Source organism: Emys orbicularis, chromosome 1, assembly GCF_028017835.1.
Source record: "Emys orbicularis isolate rEmyOrb1 chromosome 1, rEmyOrb1.hap1, whole genome shotgun sequence".
Lineage (NCBI taxonomy): Eukaryota > Metazoa > Chordata > Testudines > Emydidae > Emys > Emys orbicularis.
Genome location: NC_088683.1, coordinates 27,374,111 through 27,392,569, shown reverse-complemented (window position 1 = coordinate 27,392,569; position 18,459 = coordinate 27,374,111). Strand labels below are relative to the sequence as shown.

Sequence of the window (18,459 nt, the reverse complement as noted above, 5' to 3'; positions counted from 1 at the left end):
CTTGTTGAAATGGTGATATACGTAGGAAGACTGACATGCTTTTTGAAGTAACCCAATATATTTTAGCAGTACTACAGGCCTAAAAGCATCATGGTGTGTTTCAGTGCTGTTTCCTCTACGAATTTTGCATTCACATTGTCTTCTTCCTCAAATGGATTCAGACCTGGAAAAGTACATTGAGAACATCAGCATTTACACAATGAATGTTCTTCTGCACCAATACTTTCAATCCCAAGGGACACCATGACCAACATTTTCAATCTGAGGTAACTAAAGTTAGGATTAAAATGTGTTTCATAGATGTGGAGCCCTCCTCCCGCAGCTTTCATTGATTTCACTTGGATACTCAGCATCTCTGAAATTCAAGCCCTCAGTTTTTAAAAGTTTTGGCCCCTAGTTTTTTTCATAAAGACAAAAAAATTTCTCGTAAGGACTCAGGGCTAGATTCACCAAGTTTCGTAAGCATTATAATGCCTCACTATTAGGCACGCTGCCGCCTACTGGAATTCTCAGCTCCAAGTTAGGTGCCCCAGCTCCTCATACAGTACATGGAAAGAGTTCAATGCCAAAGAAAGAGATTCTCAGAATCCAGCACGCTGAGTGGGGAGCCACCTAAGGAAGCAGGGAGAGAAATGCAGAGAAAAAGACGTGGGGGGCTTAGGGCCCAGATCCACAAAAGCACTTTGGCACCTGACTCCCATTGATCTCGGCTTTACCCACCTGACTGATGAGCCAGAGGGAGAGGTTTCCCTCCATTTAGGTATCTCAGCTGCAAACCCTTTCTCGGAATTAGGTGCCTAAGCCAGGTCAGCCCTTTCTTGCAAAAAGGCAGACACAGACACACCCACCCACCTCATTATACCCAGTACTTAGGGTACTCACCTAGGATGTAGGAGACCTGGGTTCAACTTCCTGCTCCAAAGCAGGCAGAGCAGGGATTTGAATCTGGGTCCCCCACATACCAGGTAAGTGCCCCAATCACTAGGCTACTGGGCATTGTGGGGTGGACCTCTCTCCATCTCCCTCTGAGAGGTAGTCCACTTGGTATAAATTTTTAAATATTCACTGGGCAGAGAGAGAAAGAGTGACTCTACAGCCTGGTGATTAGGGCACTTGCCTAGGATGTGGAAGAGTTAGGTTAAAATCCCTGCTCCAATAATATTTATTTATACAAAAATGAAACCGCTCCAAATAAGAGATTGAGAGAGACCCATCCCAGAATCCCTTATAACCTGGTGGTTGGGACTTACCCGGCATGTAGGAAAACTGGGTTCAAATCCCAGCTCCAAATCTAACAGAGCAAGAATCTGATTCTGGAACACCCACACCCCTGAAAAATTCCCAACCTCCTTGCCCCTGGCTGTCTTTTGTGTGGGCCTGACCCTAGAGGTGCACTCTGAGCACACATACAGGATTGGGCTGCATCGGAGAGGTAGGCAGGGAAACACCTTGTTTGAGAATCTTGCTGGGGCTTCGGTTTGAGCATGGGCTTCAAGCAGCTCCTTAGCTGTTGGGCAGTGTCAGAACTTAGGTGGCTTTGAGCATGCCCACATGTAGAATGTAGGTACCTATGGGGATTTAATCACCGTAGGTACCTATGGGGATTTAATCACCTACAGGGTTATGTGGCAGCTGAGAAGTGATTTTGCACATGTCAATGGAGCCAAAATGTTGGGCTTAAGTGACTAACTACCTCTCTAGATGCTTAAGTACCTTTGTGAATCTAGCCCATAAGGTCTGATCCAGTGTCCATTGAAGCTAATGGGAGCTTTACTATTGACTTCTATGGTTGTTTTTTTAAAAAAACAGACTCATAGAACCTTTAAAGTCTGTATCAATATAATATCAGGTCATAAGATTGAGTCTGTCAGCCACTTTTATCTCAGGATACCAGGTCAAATCCTGAAGATTTTACACAGGCAAAACTCTGAAATCAATGGAAGTTTTGCTTGAGTGTAAATTGAATAAGGACTTATAGAAAGTGGCCCTGGTATTGTCAGTTTCATAATACTGTTACATGAAATCGCAAGCAATGTAATTTAGGGGGGAAACTGTCTCAGTAATTGTGGATTTGATTAACGTTTAACCTTGGCTGCTTTCCAGATTGTAGCAGACTGTGCTGACCCCTTTCAAAGCTGGCAGCACCAGTCTGCTTTTTACTGGGACATAAACAGAACATATCCCGCAGGGAGGAGACCCAGAGACTCTACAAGATGCACTGAAGACTTTGCTATTAATTTTATGTTAGAGGCACTCAGTTGACAATACAGATAGGCACCAGTATAAACCTTAAAATAGATTAAAACGGTCAATGGGATTTAGTCTCCTAAGTGCCTAAAATTCTTTTTTTAAATTCTATTTAGGATCCTAAATCAGCTAGACATTGCCACACTGAGTGCAGCAATGCCTGAATACCTTTAAAAATCTGGGCCTAAACCCTTTAAGGCCAGGGATTTAGGATGGTTATGATTCCCAGAAGGATTATGTCACCATAAGGGAACCATGGGACAGAAATGCCAGAACTATATAAAAAGCTGGCTCAGAAAGGGAGAGACCTACAAGGGAGTAGGTGGTGAGATGTGGAGACGGGTTTTCACTAAGAAAGCTACGGAAGCAGTGAGCCAAGGAGGGGCCAATGAAGAGGTAGGCGCTCTGGAAAGAGGTAAGTGGTTCAAGACCTGAAGAGACAGTGAAAAGAAGGAAAAACTCTAGGACAATACAGAATTGGTATAGGCTGGAGGCTCAGTGTTGGTACCACTCTTTAAAAAATACTAAGTTGGAGTTTCCAACAAAGTGGGAGGAAGTCCCCTATCAACTGGAACACCATAGCTGATGCCTGTGGAGAAAGGGCCCTTGATTGAGCCTGGAGAAGGCAAATTATTGCATTTTAGCTTGACAAGAAGATCAACAGAAAGCTGCAGCCTGGGGAGGTGAATAAACTATTTAGCCCATGGACAGCCGTTTAGGACCATGTTGTTTTAAAATGTCTTGGTTGCCCCCAAAAGGAGAGAACTCTTATTGAGGTTTGGCCAGAGAGCTAAACCCCAAATTGCCCATTTGTTAGGGAGAAACTACCCACCACTGGCTGAATAAGGGAAAACAGAGTAGTGATATCAGAAAGGTAAGAAGCCCATTACACACACATGTAATTCTTATGGAAAGGTTAATATACCCATAGGTAGGTAACTACTACTGAGAGACTGTCAGGCATTCTGTATACATCCCTTCTAAAACCAAAGCTTGCATGTGTGGTTTTTAATAATGCATTGCTAACCCACATGCCCCAACTGGGTTTGTCACTTCATTGTTATTTAAAGCTCTTAGCCTTTAAACAATAACTGAGCTTGCAGTTATACCTGAAACAGGAAGAAGTCATTCCAGCCTCACTCCTTTGGTTTACTTCAGCCACACCACCCTGGCTTTCCACTATACCCACTGGCTCCCTTTTGAGAGAAATTCGGGCAGGAACACTTTGAGGGGCTGAGGATGTTCACAGCCATGGTGGGAACTACAGCTCTACACTACTGCTTTTTGTAAGCCTGTTCTACACATAAACCCCAAACTCCATTTCTCTGCGCGCACACAGCTTCCATTAGTGGAAATGGGAGCTACAGGCCCAATCCTGCACCTATGGAAATCAATGGCATTTGGCCGCAGTCTTCCATAGGGACAGGATAAAACCCTATGTGCACATCCAGGGCACACAGACAGCTCATTAAAGGAACGAAGTACAGAAAGAACCCACTTCTCTTTGGTCCTTAGGCACTACTGTTATAAACATGCTGAATAATAATAATTATTAATAATAATAATAATGTTACCTTGATCCTCTACCTCTGCCAGCATATCAACTAAGTAGTTAAGTGGCAGAAACTCTACATGGACAGACAGTCTGTCCACCACTGGTCTGTTATGCTGTAAAGGAAAAACACTTTATATTACTTCACAAAAGTGGTAAAGTAGCTACTTAAATACTGAGTTAAAAGTGGCTAACAGTCCAAATGGTAGAGTATACATTGGGCTCAAGACTATCAAAGCTAAAAGATTAAAAAACAAGCAATTGCCACCACCAAACTCTTACCTGTCTCTTCCTAAGTTTATCAAGCAAAAGTTTAACAGAGTTCCTTGCAATAAAATTAGAGTTGACAGGATGATTCCACAGCTGACTGACCTTGTGACCAATTGCCTATTAAGCAAAAAACAAACATAAAATAGATGCAATGCAATAGTGAGTCTATTGCCCTTACGTGGCAGTTTCTGTCACAATAGGTCTCGCTACTTAATGACTCAACACCAGAGTCAGAGTACACTTAGAATCATTCCATTCTCCTTCCCAACAGTGCCCAATGGCTAACAGCTCATTATAGATTCCACACTGTGAGCTGTACCTCAACTGACTAAACCATTCCTAGAACAAAATACAGAAGACAAAGAAAGCTTTGACACTTTTTTTTTTAAATGCAGCCAAGTAAAGAAACTCTTTTTACAGAAAAATTCTATTGGAAACATACATATTCAAGTCAACAGGACAGATGAAGTTCACCCTAGAGGATGTAAGGAACTAGCCAAAGCAATCTCTGAATCGTTAATGATTATCTTCGAGAACTCAAGGACAAGTGAGGTCCCAGAAGCTGGAGAAGGATAAGCATCGTACCATTTCCAAAAAGGGGGAGAAAAGGAAGTCCCACAGAATCAGACCAATGAGCCTAATTTTGAAACCCAGAAAGTTACTAGAACAAACTATAAAATAATCAATTTGTTCAAACCTGGAGGATAATAAGGTGATAGCTAAGATTGGTTTGGCATGATTTGTTCTTGACAAATCCAGCTAATTTGACATGGTAACCAGGCTAATGGACAGGGAGGAAGCAGTAGACATTATATATCTGGACTCTAGTAAGGCTTTTGACACTGTCCCACATGACATTCTTGTTAGCAAACTAGGGAAATATGGTCTAGATGAAATTACTATAAGGTGGGGGCACAACTGGTTGAAAGATCAGACTCAAAAAGTAGTTATCAATGGTTCACTGTCAAACTGGGAGGATATATCAAGTAGTGTCCTTTTGGGGTCTGGTACTATTCAGTATTTTCACTGATGACTTGGATGATAGAGTGGAGAATATGCTTATAAATTTGGGGACAGCACTAAGCGGGGAGAGGTGCAAGCACTTTTGAGGACAGGATTTGAATTCAGAATGATCTTGATAAACTGGATAATTGGTCTGAAACAAACAAGACGAAAATCAATTAAGACAAGTGCGAAGGACTACCCTTAGAAAGGAAAAATCAGTGCACAGATACAAAATGGGGAGTAACTGGGTAAGCAGCATTACTGCTGAAAATAGTGGGGGTTATATTGGATCACAAACTGAATACAAGTCAATAGTGTGATGCTGTGGCAAAAAAGGCAAATGTCATTATGGGACATATTAACAGGAGTGTCATAGGTAAGAGATTAGAGGTAACTGTTCTACTCTACTAGATACTGGTGAGGCTTCAGCTGGAATACTGTATCCAGTTTTGGGCACCACATTAAGAAAGATGAGAGTTCTTTTTGCTTCCTGTAACAACAAGAATCTAGTGTGGTAAGAAACCTCATCGATTAATAATTGGGTAAAACCAGACCTATGGACTTAGATTGAAATGCAAATTATACATGCAAAACCAAACCACAGTATGCATTATAAAATGACATTGGAATAGCTTGTACTGTCCTAGACCATATATATTTTTAACAAGTAGTGAAGTTGGACAGGAGTAGGAAACTCCATGAATTAAAGGGAAATGCTTATTAATCCCAGTTTTAACATGGATCATAAATAGAGCTAAAAAAGCCCTCTTTCCTCAATGTAATAATCACCCCCCTCCCAATCACTGTTAAACTTAAAGAAAATGTATATGTAGCTAAGGCCTTGAACATACACAAGGTGAATTTCATCCCTGTTCAGTGGACCAGCATGCACTATTTAATTCCCTGGTAAGCCATCTTATGATGATTTACATGGGACTTAAGTCTTGAGCTCAGATCAATTTCATAACAACTGGATCCAAAACTTTAGAAGCACCCCATGCAGTTACCTCAGGAAGCCTTGTAAAGATACTAAATTTTAGCTTTTCATTCTTCTCAGTGTTGTCCAGATCTACAAATTAGAGAGAGAAATAAACAACTGACCATGACTTCAGGGCTATGGCTTCTTAAATGAACTCAACAGCAAAATACACATTAACTTCTATTACACACACACACACACACAAACACCCCTCACCCTTTGAGATAACAGCTTTGAATGTAATTATTCAAACCTATTGGGAACAATTAGAATTTGAAGCATCACCTTCCAAAAGCATAACAATTGTTTCACAACCCTGGCAATAACAAGAAATGGGGTACTGTATAAATCTGTACCTATTTTCTTTTATCCACTGGGTAAGTATTGTGTTACAGGTTTGATTACAGTAGCATAACTGCTTTAGTTAGGTTATAGTGTGGTACTGTAGAACCTCAAAGTTACAAACAGCAGAGTTACAAACTGACCAGTCAACAACACACCTCATTTGGAACTGGAAGTACACAATCAGGCAGCAGCAACAGGGGAAAAAAGAAAGCAAATACAGTACAGTACTGCATTAAATATAAACTATTAAAAAAATAAAGGGAATGCAGCATTTTTCTTCTGCATAGTAAAGTTTCAAAGCTGTATTAAGTCAATGTTCAGTTGTAAACTTTTGAAAGACCCACCATAGCGTTTTGTTCAGAGTTGCAAACATTTCAGAATTACGAACAGCCTCCATTCCCGAAGTGTTTGTAACTCTGAGGTTCTACTGTATTGCTGTATTCCAATAACTGATTCAGATAAACTGAGTTATGCTAACTGCTCCCTTTGAGCTAAAAGGGCAATGAACATAGTTGTGGTCATTCTATGGTTTATGAAGCCACAAGCTGGTTTTATGAAGATGTTGGCTTTATGATGACTGCATAAAGTTGGTCCTATGCCAAGAAACACAAAGTAGGATAATCTGGCTGTAAATTTGGGCAATAATTCAAGAAGATAGTGATTGGCGTATATGAGAAGTGATTGTGCAGAACATGATTTTCATATGCTGCTTTGTACACTATTTCTTCTTTTTAAATGTGCACAAAACATAGCTGAAAGAACAGGGGTGAGTTTCTTCGCCTACTTACAAGAAAGCCTAATGAAAATAACCACTCTGGAGGTGTAACGGCATATTTTAAAAGTTCTTTAAAGCATGATTGTCTTAAACTCCTGGGTTTTTTCTTTTAAAAAGACTTTATTGCCTTGTGCAGAATTTCTGGACATTCCACTAATGCCAGCACTAAAAGCATTTTGTCTGTTGTATAAATCTGAGGAAGCTTGCTGAGGCAAGCTAATCCAGTTATTTTGAGGGCAGGGGTCTTTTTTTAAGCTATTGATAAATCCTATGAAAATCATTAATGTTAACGTTTCTATAAATTTCCTAGTTTAAAAACGAGACTGGGATCCATGTGGTGATCTGCTGAAATTCTCCCAATGGATATTTCATGGTCTATCACATCAGGGATAGTGTTATGTAGGCTCACGCCCAATTTTGTCCTCTGGAACAGCTGTGCAATCACACTGACTTCAAAGCAGCTCCACAGGAATAACTTTCAACAATAACTTCCAATTCTAAGTGCAGAATTGAACCTTCGGCCCTTGTATTTTTCCTCTATGTACTGTAAGAAAAAAAACCCTCAACATTTTTAAAAAGCAGCAGCCAGTTGTGCAAAGAGCCATGGGTGTCCCTTTGAAATATATAAAGGGTATCCATTTCCAAAGCAGACTTGTTACACTACCCCCCCACTTCGGACTAAGGTTAATAACGTAGCTGAATTCGAAGTACCTTAGTCCGAACTTACCACGGGTCCAGACGCTGCAGGCAGGCTCCCCCGTCGATGCCGCGTACTCCTCTCGCTGAGTTGGAGTACCGGCGTCGACGGCGAGCACTTCCGGGATCGATCCCAGAACACCGATTGCCTGCTGTCGGACCCGGAGGTAAGTGTAGACGTACCCTTAAGTGTCTATTGTTAAATCCACCATACCTTTCAAAAGTTTTATAGCGCATGTCTCAGTCAGCTGTAACACCCCATTATCAATGTAATGCAGCAGGGTATGCAAAGGCAGACATCTAACTCCAAGCCCCATGTGCAAAGTATGAAAACCTGCAAAGAAAGCACCACTTGTTTGTGCAACAGAAATAAAAACAGTTTTGTGCAAAGCCTCTAATTACAGCCGTGCCATCCATAGCACTAAAGCTTAGTTGATAACAATACTTCCTTTACGAACACATATACTTCTATTTGTGGGAGGAGAGGAAGAGTTTATCAACACTTGCCACACAAAAATGTTAGTCTTCATGTTATTTAAACACCTCCACTCTCTGCAACAGTATTAAGTTACAGTTGAATACATCAATTTGAAGGGCAATCAGGGCAATCAGTTCAAACTGATACTATGTTACAATACGGTAAAAACCCTTCTTCCTCAAAGGATTTTCTACTTATAATGTGAAACTGCTGAGTTCCCCTTATCTTAACACACACTGCAAGGAACAGGAAATGCAACGGGGGAGTCTGGAGACATGCCATAAAGTAGTTACTTTATTTTAAAATATTTTTAATTCACAAAAGAGTGCTAAATATTCTATAAATTGTTTGTTTGCATTTAAAATTTCTTATGCATGTGTCTTTTAGTCCCCCCTGCTTAATCAATCAAGAAATAAACCTCAACATGCATTATATGTGGTTACTATCCATGCTCCAGCATAGCATGAACCAGCACAAAAATGGCATCAATGCTGAGGGAGTTTTGAGATTCATGTTTCTGATCTAATAGACTCAGATCTATCCCCCAGCATGTGGTTACACACATACTTTGGTCTCACAACTAACAGCATGATGATAAGCCAAATTCTTTTGCAGAAACATTCTTAACTGGATTAAAATCCAGACAAAATCTATCAGGTGTCTGTAAGCCCCTTACTGCTTTGGCAAATTAAACAACAACATGCGATTTACAAAAATTAGTGTTAAGAAATTCTTCCTAAAATTTAAAAAGGAAGTGCTTTGAAAATTCTATGGGGGATTATCAGAAGCTCTTGGTAATGGTAGTCTAGCACCATCAAAAGAAAAACTGGCACATTTTCATTACACCCTTTGTCCCATGGATTTCTTGAGACAAACTCCTTTCTAATTTATCCCTGTGGGTCCCTTTATATAGTCCCTGTATCTGTAACAGATTGAATAGCAACTTTAAAGTGCCTTGTAGCATTCTCACTCTTCATTTTAAATTAAATCAACATTTTCCCATCTTTTCTCTCCCTTCTTCCTTGTGTCCCCAACTGAGACATCAGTTCATCTGGATGGAGGTAAGGGTCACTTATGATCAGAGGTGAAAGTAAGCCGGTATGGTCCGGTGCACCGTGTGGGACTGGACTGGCTTCTCTGGCAGCGCTTTAAAGGGCCCGGGGCTCCAGCCACTGCGGGAAGCCCCGGGCCCTTTAAATCCCCGCTGGAGCCCTGCCACCCCGGGGTAGCGGCGGCAGGGCTCCCGCAGGGATTTAAAGGGCCTGGAGCTCCGCAGCGGCCGGAGCCCCGGGCCCTTTAATTTGCCCCTGAGCCCCGGGGCTCCCAGCCGCCTCTGCAGCTGGTAGCTCTGGGGTGATTTACAGGCCCTGGAGCTCCCAGCCACAGCTGGAGCCCCAGGGCCTTTAAATTTTGAAATGCCCCGCCTCTTCCAGTTGAGGCCACGTCCCCGCTCAGGACTCCGTACCGGTAAGTCCTTTAAGTTACTTTCACCCCTGCTTATGATCATCTTTCCCAACAGATCAAGATCACATTAACATGATGTTTGTACTCCAGTAGCCTAAAAAGCCAAAGTCACAATATTTCCAGGCCAAAGTTTCTGACTAAGCAAAACAAGAGAGTCATTCTACTCAAGTAGATTTGTGTTAAAGTAGTTCAGACTGAAGAATTGGTTGCTACTCCCAAAAGCGGGACATGAAGCATCTAATGAACAGTCCAGCATCTAAAATTGTAGATTCAGGGGTTGGTTTATGTTAATGAGATACAGAGCCTTCATATTACTGGTTCAGGTTTGCGGCATAGTGTCCAAGAGCAGTTACTGTGTCAGTTGGTTGGTGACCCTTCTGAAAACTGGCACTAACTGAAATCTTTCAATTTCTGCCGTCTTCAAAGACTGCACAGACACGGAAATGAAAGCTTCGATAGTGCAAGCTGCTTCACATGAGCAGACTCTTAAGCTGCAGTCAATGGACATCTACATGGGCACAGGGCTCACCCTTGGGGGCAGCTGCAGGATCAGGGCCTCTACTCCATCCTCACAGCTGGAAGTTCAGGGCTGAAATACATTAGCAGGGCAGCATGAAAAAAACAGTTTTGCCACTGGATGTCATTTACGTTGGTAGCCCTTAAAACTGAAAGTCCAACCCAGCTACTTTCTGAACTAAAAATTCATTAAAAAGGGGAAGGAAAAAAACCCTAACTCTGGGTGACGCTTTCCCACAGAATTGAAATGGTGCTCAGAAGTGAAACTTTTCAAAAACTACATGATTTGCTATCTTTGTTGTAACTATTGACATATGTTTTATTTCACTGCAGGTGTTTATGGAGAGCTCTTCCCCACACAGCTGTACTGAGTACATTTCAGGCCTGCCAAAGTTAATACAGCTTGCACTTACTGCAAATGCTATTTGTCTGGAAGAAATTCAAAGCAATGCTCTTATTCTCAAGGGTGGAATAAAATAATGAAATGTAGAGCTCCAGTGTCACAGGGCTTACCAGGGGGCAGGGGTATACACATTCCATTGGCAGCTTCTAGAATCCGACTCATGATGTGGAAAGCTGCAAACTCTGCCGCGTTTCCTCGCTCGTCCCTGCATTTAATAAAACAGCCTGTTAGCAGCCAAAGACATCGAACTCCCCTCATGGCTTAGTCACTTTGTGTCACAGTTAAATGAACGCATTTTAAACAGAAGGAATTCATTGTCCTGAGATACCATCTTGGTTTATTTAAGAGTTAAAGTTACTGGATTCTAGTTCTTGTTAACAATTTGAAACGTGGCCGTACATAATCTATGTGGAGCCCCCTGCTCACAGCATACATACAAGTCTGCCATTAAACAAGGAACTACAACTTTCTAAGTAGAGTACCTAAAGTTAGACACTTCCTGTCTGTAGGTATCTGCATAGGGATGTAAGTGGCCTGATTTTTCAGCACCCACAACCCAGACTCAAACCAATAGAGCTCAGTGTGGCTTTTCTGTACCCCCGCCCCCAACTAGTTGAAGCTGTCCTCTGTTGCCTACCTGGTGCTGGGTTTTCAGTCAGGTGTTAGCAATATAAATACTACCAAAACCCACTCATGGCAAGGTGGACTTGGCAAAACCATTTTGCCACATTCTATAAAACTTGCTGTAGATTAATGGAAAACTCTTGCTTACAAGCAGAGAACACAGGACTGAAGACTGTATTTCCTCCAAACAGCTTCCATTATCCGACAGATCAGATCCAGCTAAAACAAAAAGGGATGTGGATGAGTTCTTGTGTGGAAGGCCATTAGCCTCTGCTAGCATTTCCAACACCAGTTCACATGATAACAATGTGTGGATTTTAGATCTCCTCTGATTATTCCAATCAGGACTTCAGTCGTTCCCATCACTTTCCCAACATCTGAGATGGGGGAGCTGCCTCCTTTAATCAATGTCTCTCTCATGCACAAGAAATCCTAAAGCTAAATTCTGAATTCACCAGTATCCCTATAGTGTGCACAGCCAAGCCGGCCAACACACATTATTTAACTACAAACAGATGTGAAAAGACTCCGTGATTGTGAGGCAAATGAAAACATAATGGCTACCTGGTTGGGCCTTTTGGTGGGGGAAGGACTCAAGGTCCCAATCCAACTGACTAATGTTAAAAGCAGTGGGATATTCAATTCGCTGCACAAGTCTAAAGGGGAAGGAGGGGAGACCACAAGCTTCCTGCCTGTGAGTTGCAGACCCCCCAAGCAAGAGGCGAGTGCACACAAGTGAGCTTTTCTCCTCAGACCCTCCCCAGTTCAGTCTCTCTTCTTAGCTGATTTCCAATACCCACAAACAAGTGTTCAGCCCACACAGTCTTTCTTGTGCTCCCTGGCTGACCTCCAGCTCAGAACTATTGGCCAGTGCCAGCTCCTACCTCCACTCACCAGAACCTGCCCTTGTATGAGAATGTTGAAAGGATTCCCTAAACATGCTCAGTGCAGCGTGCAAGTCCAGCCTCATTACCAAAACCTCAACTGCCACATAGGGCTGTTTGGAATAATCCCATTCATGTTAAATGAGAAGTGTTTTTGTAGCTCAACACCACCGCAAACATCTGGCATGTCTCTAACGCCGTTCATCTGGGGGGCTCAAAATTCTTTAGAAACACTAGTTTGAAGGGATTAACTGAACACTCCTAAGGCAAGTATCATCCCCATATTCCTGGGGGTATACGAAGGCACAGAGAAGTTAAAGTTTACTTCCCCACGGTACAGTGATGAACTCCTTGTACAAGCCAGATAACTCTGACTAACATTCCAATATTTTCCAAGTTCGAAACTTTTTGGACGTGATGGGAAATTCCAGTTGAAATACTCTGGAGTTCAGCAGTTTCTCTTTCATTTCCAGGAAATGACAATGACTTCCAATTTTCAGGCATGAGCCAGAAAACTCACACCTCCTGTCTGGAAAGGCTTTCATTTCTGGTCCAGCAAGCAACAGAGTCCTTAGTCTAACTACACTCTGGCTACATCTGGAGTTTTAGCTATATCTGAAGATCGGCACATAGTAGGGAAGAGAAGTTTCTAAAGGAGTTCCCAACAGTTATGCCACAGTCATTTGCTATGCTATTACTTGCATGACAATATTGGATGACTGCAGGGACTTGGTAGAGTTTGAGTAAGCACATACTTATCCAACGTCTACCCAGTTCAGAAAAATTGCAGCTTACAGGTGTCATTTGGTTCAGTTATAATGATGTAACCAAGTTTTGAGTGTGTGCAAGTCTTTTTACGTTGTTTGTATTGGGGGAGGGATAGCTCAGTGGTTTGAGCATTGGCCTGCTGAACCCAGGGTTGTGAGTTCAATCCTTAAGGGGGCCACTTAGGGATCTGGAGCAAAATCAGTACTTGGTCCTGCTAGTGAAGGCAGGTGGCTGGACTTGATGACCTTTCAGGGTCCCTTCCAGTTCTATGAGATAGGTATATCTCCATATATTTTGTGGGGAAGGATAGCTCAATAGTTTGAGCATTGGCCCACTAAACCCAAGTTTGTGAGTTCAATCCTTGAGGGGGCCATTTAGGGATCTGGGGCAAAAAAAAAAGAGTTGGGGATTGGCCCTGCTTTGAGCAGGGGGTTGGACTAGATGACCTCCTGAGGTCCCTTCCAACCCTAATATTCTATGATTCTATTCTGATAGCACTTCAGAGTCCCCACTGTGCTAGGCTGTACAAAGACAATCCCTGCCCCACAGTTCCTGCAATCAAATATACAAGACAAAGTGCAGGGAAAAGGAAGCATTGTTGTTGTTTTCCAGATGGGGGACAGTAAGTGACTTGCCCACTGTCACCTAGTGAGTCTGCGGTAGAACAGGACATGAACGTTAATCCAGTGCATTAACCACCAGAACATTCTCCATCTCAGTAAGAGTGAACTTGGAGTAGAAACTGGTAGAGCAGTATAAGCCTTATCTCTTGGTACACTTAAAACTGAACTGGAGAAAATCCAGATTAAAAAAACATCAGTAGCAAAATGGACTAGACCAGCCAATACTGCAGTGACAGGGTTAATATTTTCTAGAGCGCCTATGCCACTTTTGAATTTTTGTGCCTTACTTTCCGAGATGCTGAGGTTCCACTGAGGTACTCAGCCACTCTGGCTTTTCTAAGGTACTTCTGTGATGATTAAGGCTGCATGTTTGTCACGGAGATCACGGAAGTCATGGATTCCGTGACTTCTGCAGCAGTCAGCAGCAGCAGTTTGGGTGTGTGGGAGGGGACTCAGGGCTATGGCTGGGGCAGAGGGTTGAGGTACAGGGGGGCACTTTTACCTGGGGGTGGCGCTTCCCGGCTCCCACCAGCATGTCCCTGCAGCTTATAGGCAGAGGGGCCTGGGGGCTTTGCACACTGCCCGTGCCTGCAGGTGCTGCTCCCGCAGCTCCCATTGGCTGTGGTTCCCGGCCAATGGGAGCTGCTGAGCTGGCACTTGTGGCAGGAGCAGCGTGTGGAGTCCCCCTGGCCTTCCCTCCCCCTACAGCAGACCCCCGGACCAAGTTTTAGTCAGGGGTCTATAGTAAAAGTAATGGACAGGTCATGGGCTGTGAATTTTTGTTTACTGCCCATGACCCATCCATGACTTTTACTGAAAATACCCGTTACTAAAACGTAGCCTTAGTGATGATCTATGAAGGCCAAGAACAAAACTAAACCCATTTTTCATTACTTCCTGCTTTGCTGGTTCCTGCCCTACCATACACTGCTGAGATTACATTAAAGAATGCTGGAAAGAGAATCACATTCAGGCCACCTGACCGATAAATGGGGTATGGGAAACGGGGGGGGCAAGTGGGGCAATTTGCCCTAGACCCCGGGCCCCGCAGGGGCCCCCACGAGAATATCAGAGGCTCCCACCCTCCTCCGCCTTCACCTTCCCCCATCCCCCGGCGCCTCAGCGCGCCGCATCCAGGAGCGGCCCTGGACAGCGCTGCAGCGGCATGGCTCGGGCGGGGCCTGAGGTCCTCCTGCTCGGAGCTGCGAGGTAAGGGGGCGGGACTGCGAGCTCCGGCGGGCCGAGCGGCTGGAGCTCCTGGATGCGGCTCGCTGAGGCTCTGGGAGAGCGGGGTAGCGGCATGGTAAGACCCTCTGAGCTGGGCACCCCCGGACCCCCAGCTCCGAGCCTAGCCCCTCTGAGCCGGGCACCCCCCGACCCCATCCCCCTCCAGCCCTGACCCCCAGCTCCAAGCCCAGCCCCTCTGAACCGGACACCCCCCCCGACCCCATTCCCCCCAGCCCTGACCTCCAGCTCTGAGCCCAGCCCCTCTGAACCGGACACCCCCCCAACCCCATCTCCCACAGCCCTGACCCCCAGCTCCGAGCCCAGCCCCTCTGAACCGGACACCCCCCCCAACACCATCCCCCCCACAACCCTGACCCCCAGCTCCGAGCCCAGCCCCTCTGAGCTGGGCACCCCCCAAGCCCATCCCCCCCAGCCCTGATCCCCAGCTCCGAGCCCAGACCCTCTAAGCCGGGCACTCCCCGACCCAGAGCCCAGCTCCCCACCCAGCCCTGGACAACAGTAGCGCCACCCCCAGGCAGCGACAGCCCATTGGCACCAACCATCACCATCACCCAGCGACAGCCCATTATGTAATTGCAAATGTATACTTACCATTAAAGCATTTAATGTTTTTAAATAATGTATTTTGTGTATTTTCAAATTATTAAAAATTAATTTTTGAATGTATTTCACTGGTTATTTTTTACATTTCCAAATACATGTTACTATAGTATTGCAACTTTTTTTTATGGAAGGGGCCCCCGAAATTGCTTTGCCCCAGGCCCCCTGTATCCTCTGGGTGGCCCTGATGGGAAATGTAAAGATGTTATGAATTTAGTGAGAACTCCCAATCAGGATGAGGGGAGATCCAGGTCTAGTGATAGACTTCTAAAAGAAGCTTGCAAAGCGTGCCAGCCAAATGGCTGGAATAATTTTTATGGGCATCTTGCCTGTGTTTATAACAACTTTGTTTATTTTCTGTTAAGGCGCCTACGGGAATGGAAGCCTATAAATTGCATATTAAGAGAATTCTTGCTTTAAGTGACATTAAAGAGCAAAATTCATCACAAATTTTATTAAATATTGGGGGTTATTTTAAAGGCTCAATCTAAATTGATTTGTTTTGCCAGAAACTTTGGCAGAACAGGGCTAACTAAGCATTCTGACACCAAGAAGTTCTTGTCTTTGTTTACATTAAGATGGAACACATGAAAATCAGAAAACCGTAGCAAAAGAGAAAATGCATCCCAGTTCTACTTTAAGCATCAAGCATTCATGCTGCAAGGAATCTTATAGTTCTTATTTTATCAGTGACTAGTTTTCTGCTCCAATATTTCTTCTTATTATAGACACACAGAACTAGAAAATAGATACTGGTTACTGAGCAATGAGCCATGCACAGGACACAGAGAAAGACAGTCCTTGCCCAGAGAAAATGATCTAAAAAACCTAGTTCCAACAGTAACTTAAATTTGGAAAATAAGGGGAAAAAATTCAGACTAACCAGTTTTGAAACATAGTCCAGAACTATCTGGTCAACCTTCATTTTTCCAACATATTGTAGATGCCTCATAAGATGATCTTTCAACTGAGCAACCATCTGGAAAAGGAAAACAGCCTTTTAGTTGCCTTCTCAAAGTTCAAGCAGGTGCAAGTGCCAATTCACATGAACTAGCACAACAATCTTCGGTCTCTGGCAAACAAGCATGATTTGCACTGAGATCACTGGCTATCACACATTCTCGCCAAAGAAAAAAGTGATTTTAAACAGCCAAAATGATAACTTAGTATAGATCCAGCTCAATGGACCAATGAACATAACACAAGGCTTTCAGCTATCCCTGGATCACGCTTCTCTGCCTAACAGGAGAAAGCCTGCAATTCTAAATCTCTATAAACACTACTATGTTACAGTGGCTGCATATATCACAACACACGGCTACAACTTCTACACAGTCCTTCACCTGGAAGAAAAGAGGATTCTTAAATATTCCAAGTTCTCAGCATTCAACTTTAGGTCCTGGAGAAAGAATTAGTAGGATTTGGATGAGAGGGCCAGACAGAGAGGAGTCCAAAATGAGCCCTAGATTTTGAGTGGCAGAGAACAGGAGAAGTGCTGAGGGTTTCAGAGGCAAGATGAGGAGTTCAGTTCCAGCTGTGCTGAGTTTGAACAGGTCACCAAATCTGCAGGAGATTTCCAACAGATTGGCTACGATTTGGGACTGGATGGAGGGGGACAGCTCAGGAGTGGAGATCTAAATTTGTGAGTCATCAGCATGCAGTCAGTAGATGAAGCCATGTGAGATCACCCAGGGAAAATGGAGTAAAGGAGGAGGTGGCCCACGAATAGATGTAGTGGGGTTACAAGTGAAGTGGAAGGCAGGTGAGAAAAAGGAGAAAGTGAAAAGGGTGTTAAGTGGGGAGCAGGAAAAGGAAAAATGATCATGGGGGATCTTGTTGATCTTCTCTTTGAAAGTTGGCCAGCTCTTGCAAAGAGGGAGGAGGACATGGGAGAGGGATTAGAAGGGAGTTAAAAACTGAAAGTGACAGGGGCTTGGGATGATGCCCAGTGAGGATGGCAAGTCAGTGTTAGGCAAGAAGCAGGGCCGCCCAGAGGGGGGGGAAAGTGGGACAATTTGCCGCAGGCTCTGGGCCCCACAGGGGCCCCCACGAGAGTTTTTCGGGGCCCCTGGAGCAGGTCCTTCACTTGCTCCGGGGGCCCCGGAAAACTCTCAGGGGCCCGGGGCCCCAGAGCTTTTTCCGCTCCGGGTCTTTGGCTGCAATTAGGTGGCGGGGGGTCCTTCCGCTCCGGGACCCGCTGCCCAAGTGCCCTGAAGACCCGCGGAGGGGGGTCCTTCCGCCCTGGGACCCGCCGCCGAAGTGCCGGGTCTTCGGCGGCGGGGACCCCAGGCCCCCCGAATCCTCTGGGCGGCCCTGGCAAGGAGTACAGCAGCATATAAGAAAAAGAGCAAGCTTGTACTGGAGGAAGTCAGGTTTTGACAAATTAGCTTTTAGCTATGATCTGCCTCCTAATTTTCATTTTTAGGGATTGGTGTCTTGACCTGGGAGAAGAGAACCAAACTGATTCCTGCATGGCAGCATGTTCTGTCCCATTTCTAGTCCCAACATTGATTAGCCTAAATCAGTGGTGGGCAACCTGCGGCCCATCAGGGTAATCCACTGGCGGGCCGTGAGACAGTTTGTTTACATTGACCCCGCAGGCACGGCTGCCCAGTGGCCGTGGTTCACTGTTCCCAGCCAATGGGAGCTGCGGGCGGCCGTGCCTGCGGACAGTCTATGTAAACAAACTGTCTCGTGGCCTGCCAGCGGATCACCCTGAGGGGCTGCAGGTTGCCCACCACTGGCCTAAGTGATCTTCTAGTGAACCACTGAATAAAAGACTTGGCAAGAAAAACTACAAATAAATACTATCGAACTTATTCTTTACATTGATTAAGGTTGCATGTCTTCTACTGCACAGAATGTAACAAAAACACTTACTAGTCCGATTAATAATCGCTGCTGGTAGTCTTCCTCTTGAAAAAGAGGAACTAGCCTTTCCTCTGAAATAAACAGAATTAATATCATTCAAATGCATGATTC

At 44.3% G+C, this 18,459-nt stretch overlaps 1 protein-coding gene across 1 annotated transcript in view; it reads right to left on the bottom strand.

The window, feature by feature from the left end:
• Positions 1-71: 71 nt before the first annotated feature.
• GSAP (gamma-secretase activating protein) overlaps positions 72-18,459 on the bottom strand; it is a 67,048-nt gene continuing 48,660 nt past the window's right edge. Inside the window, exons 23-31 of the mRNA XM_065418854.1 lie at positions 18,358-18,419; positions 16,361-16,456; positions 11,503-11,573; positions 10,841-10,935; positions 8,084-8,203; positions 6,082-6,143; positions 4,082-4,186; positions 3,822-3,915; positions 72-163 (exon numbers count right to left, since the gene is read on the bottom strand). Coding sequence (XP_065274926.1) covers positions 72-163; positions 3,822-3,915; positions 4,082-4,186; positions 6,082-6,143; positions 8,084-8,203; positions 10,841-10,935; positions 11,503-11,573; positions 16,361-16,456; positions 18,358-18,419 — 797 coding nt within the window. The remainder of the gene's footprint in view (positions 164-3,821; positions 3,916-4,081; positions 4,187-6,081; positions 6,144-8,083; positions 8,204-10,840; positions 10,936-11,502; positions 11,574-16,360; positions 16,457-18,357; positions 18,420-18,459) is intronic.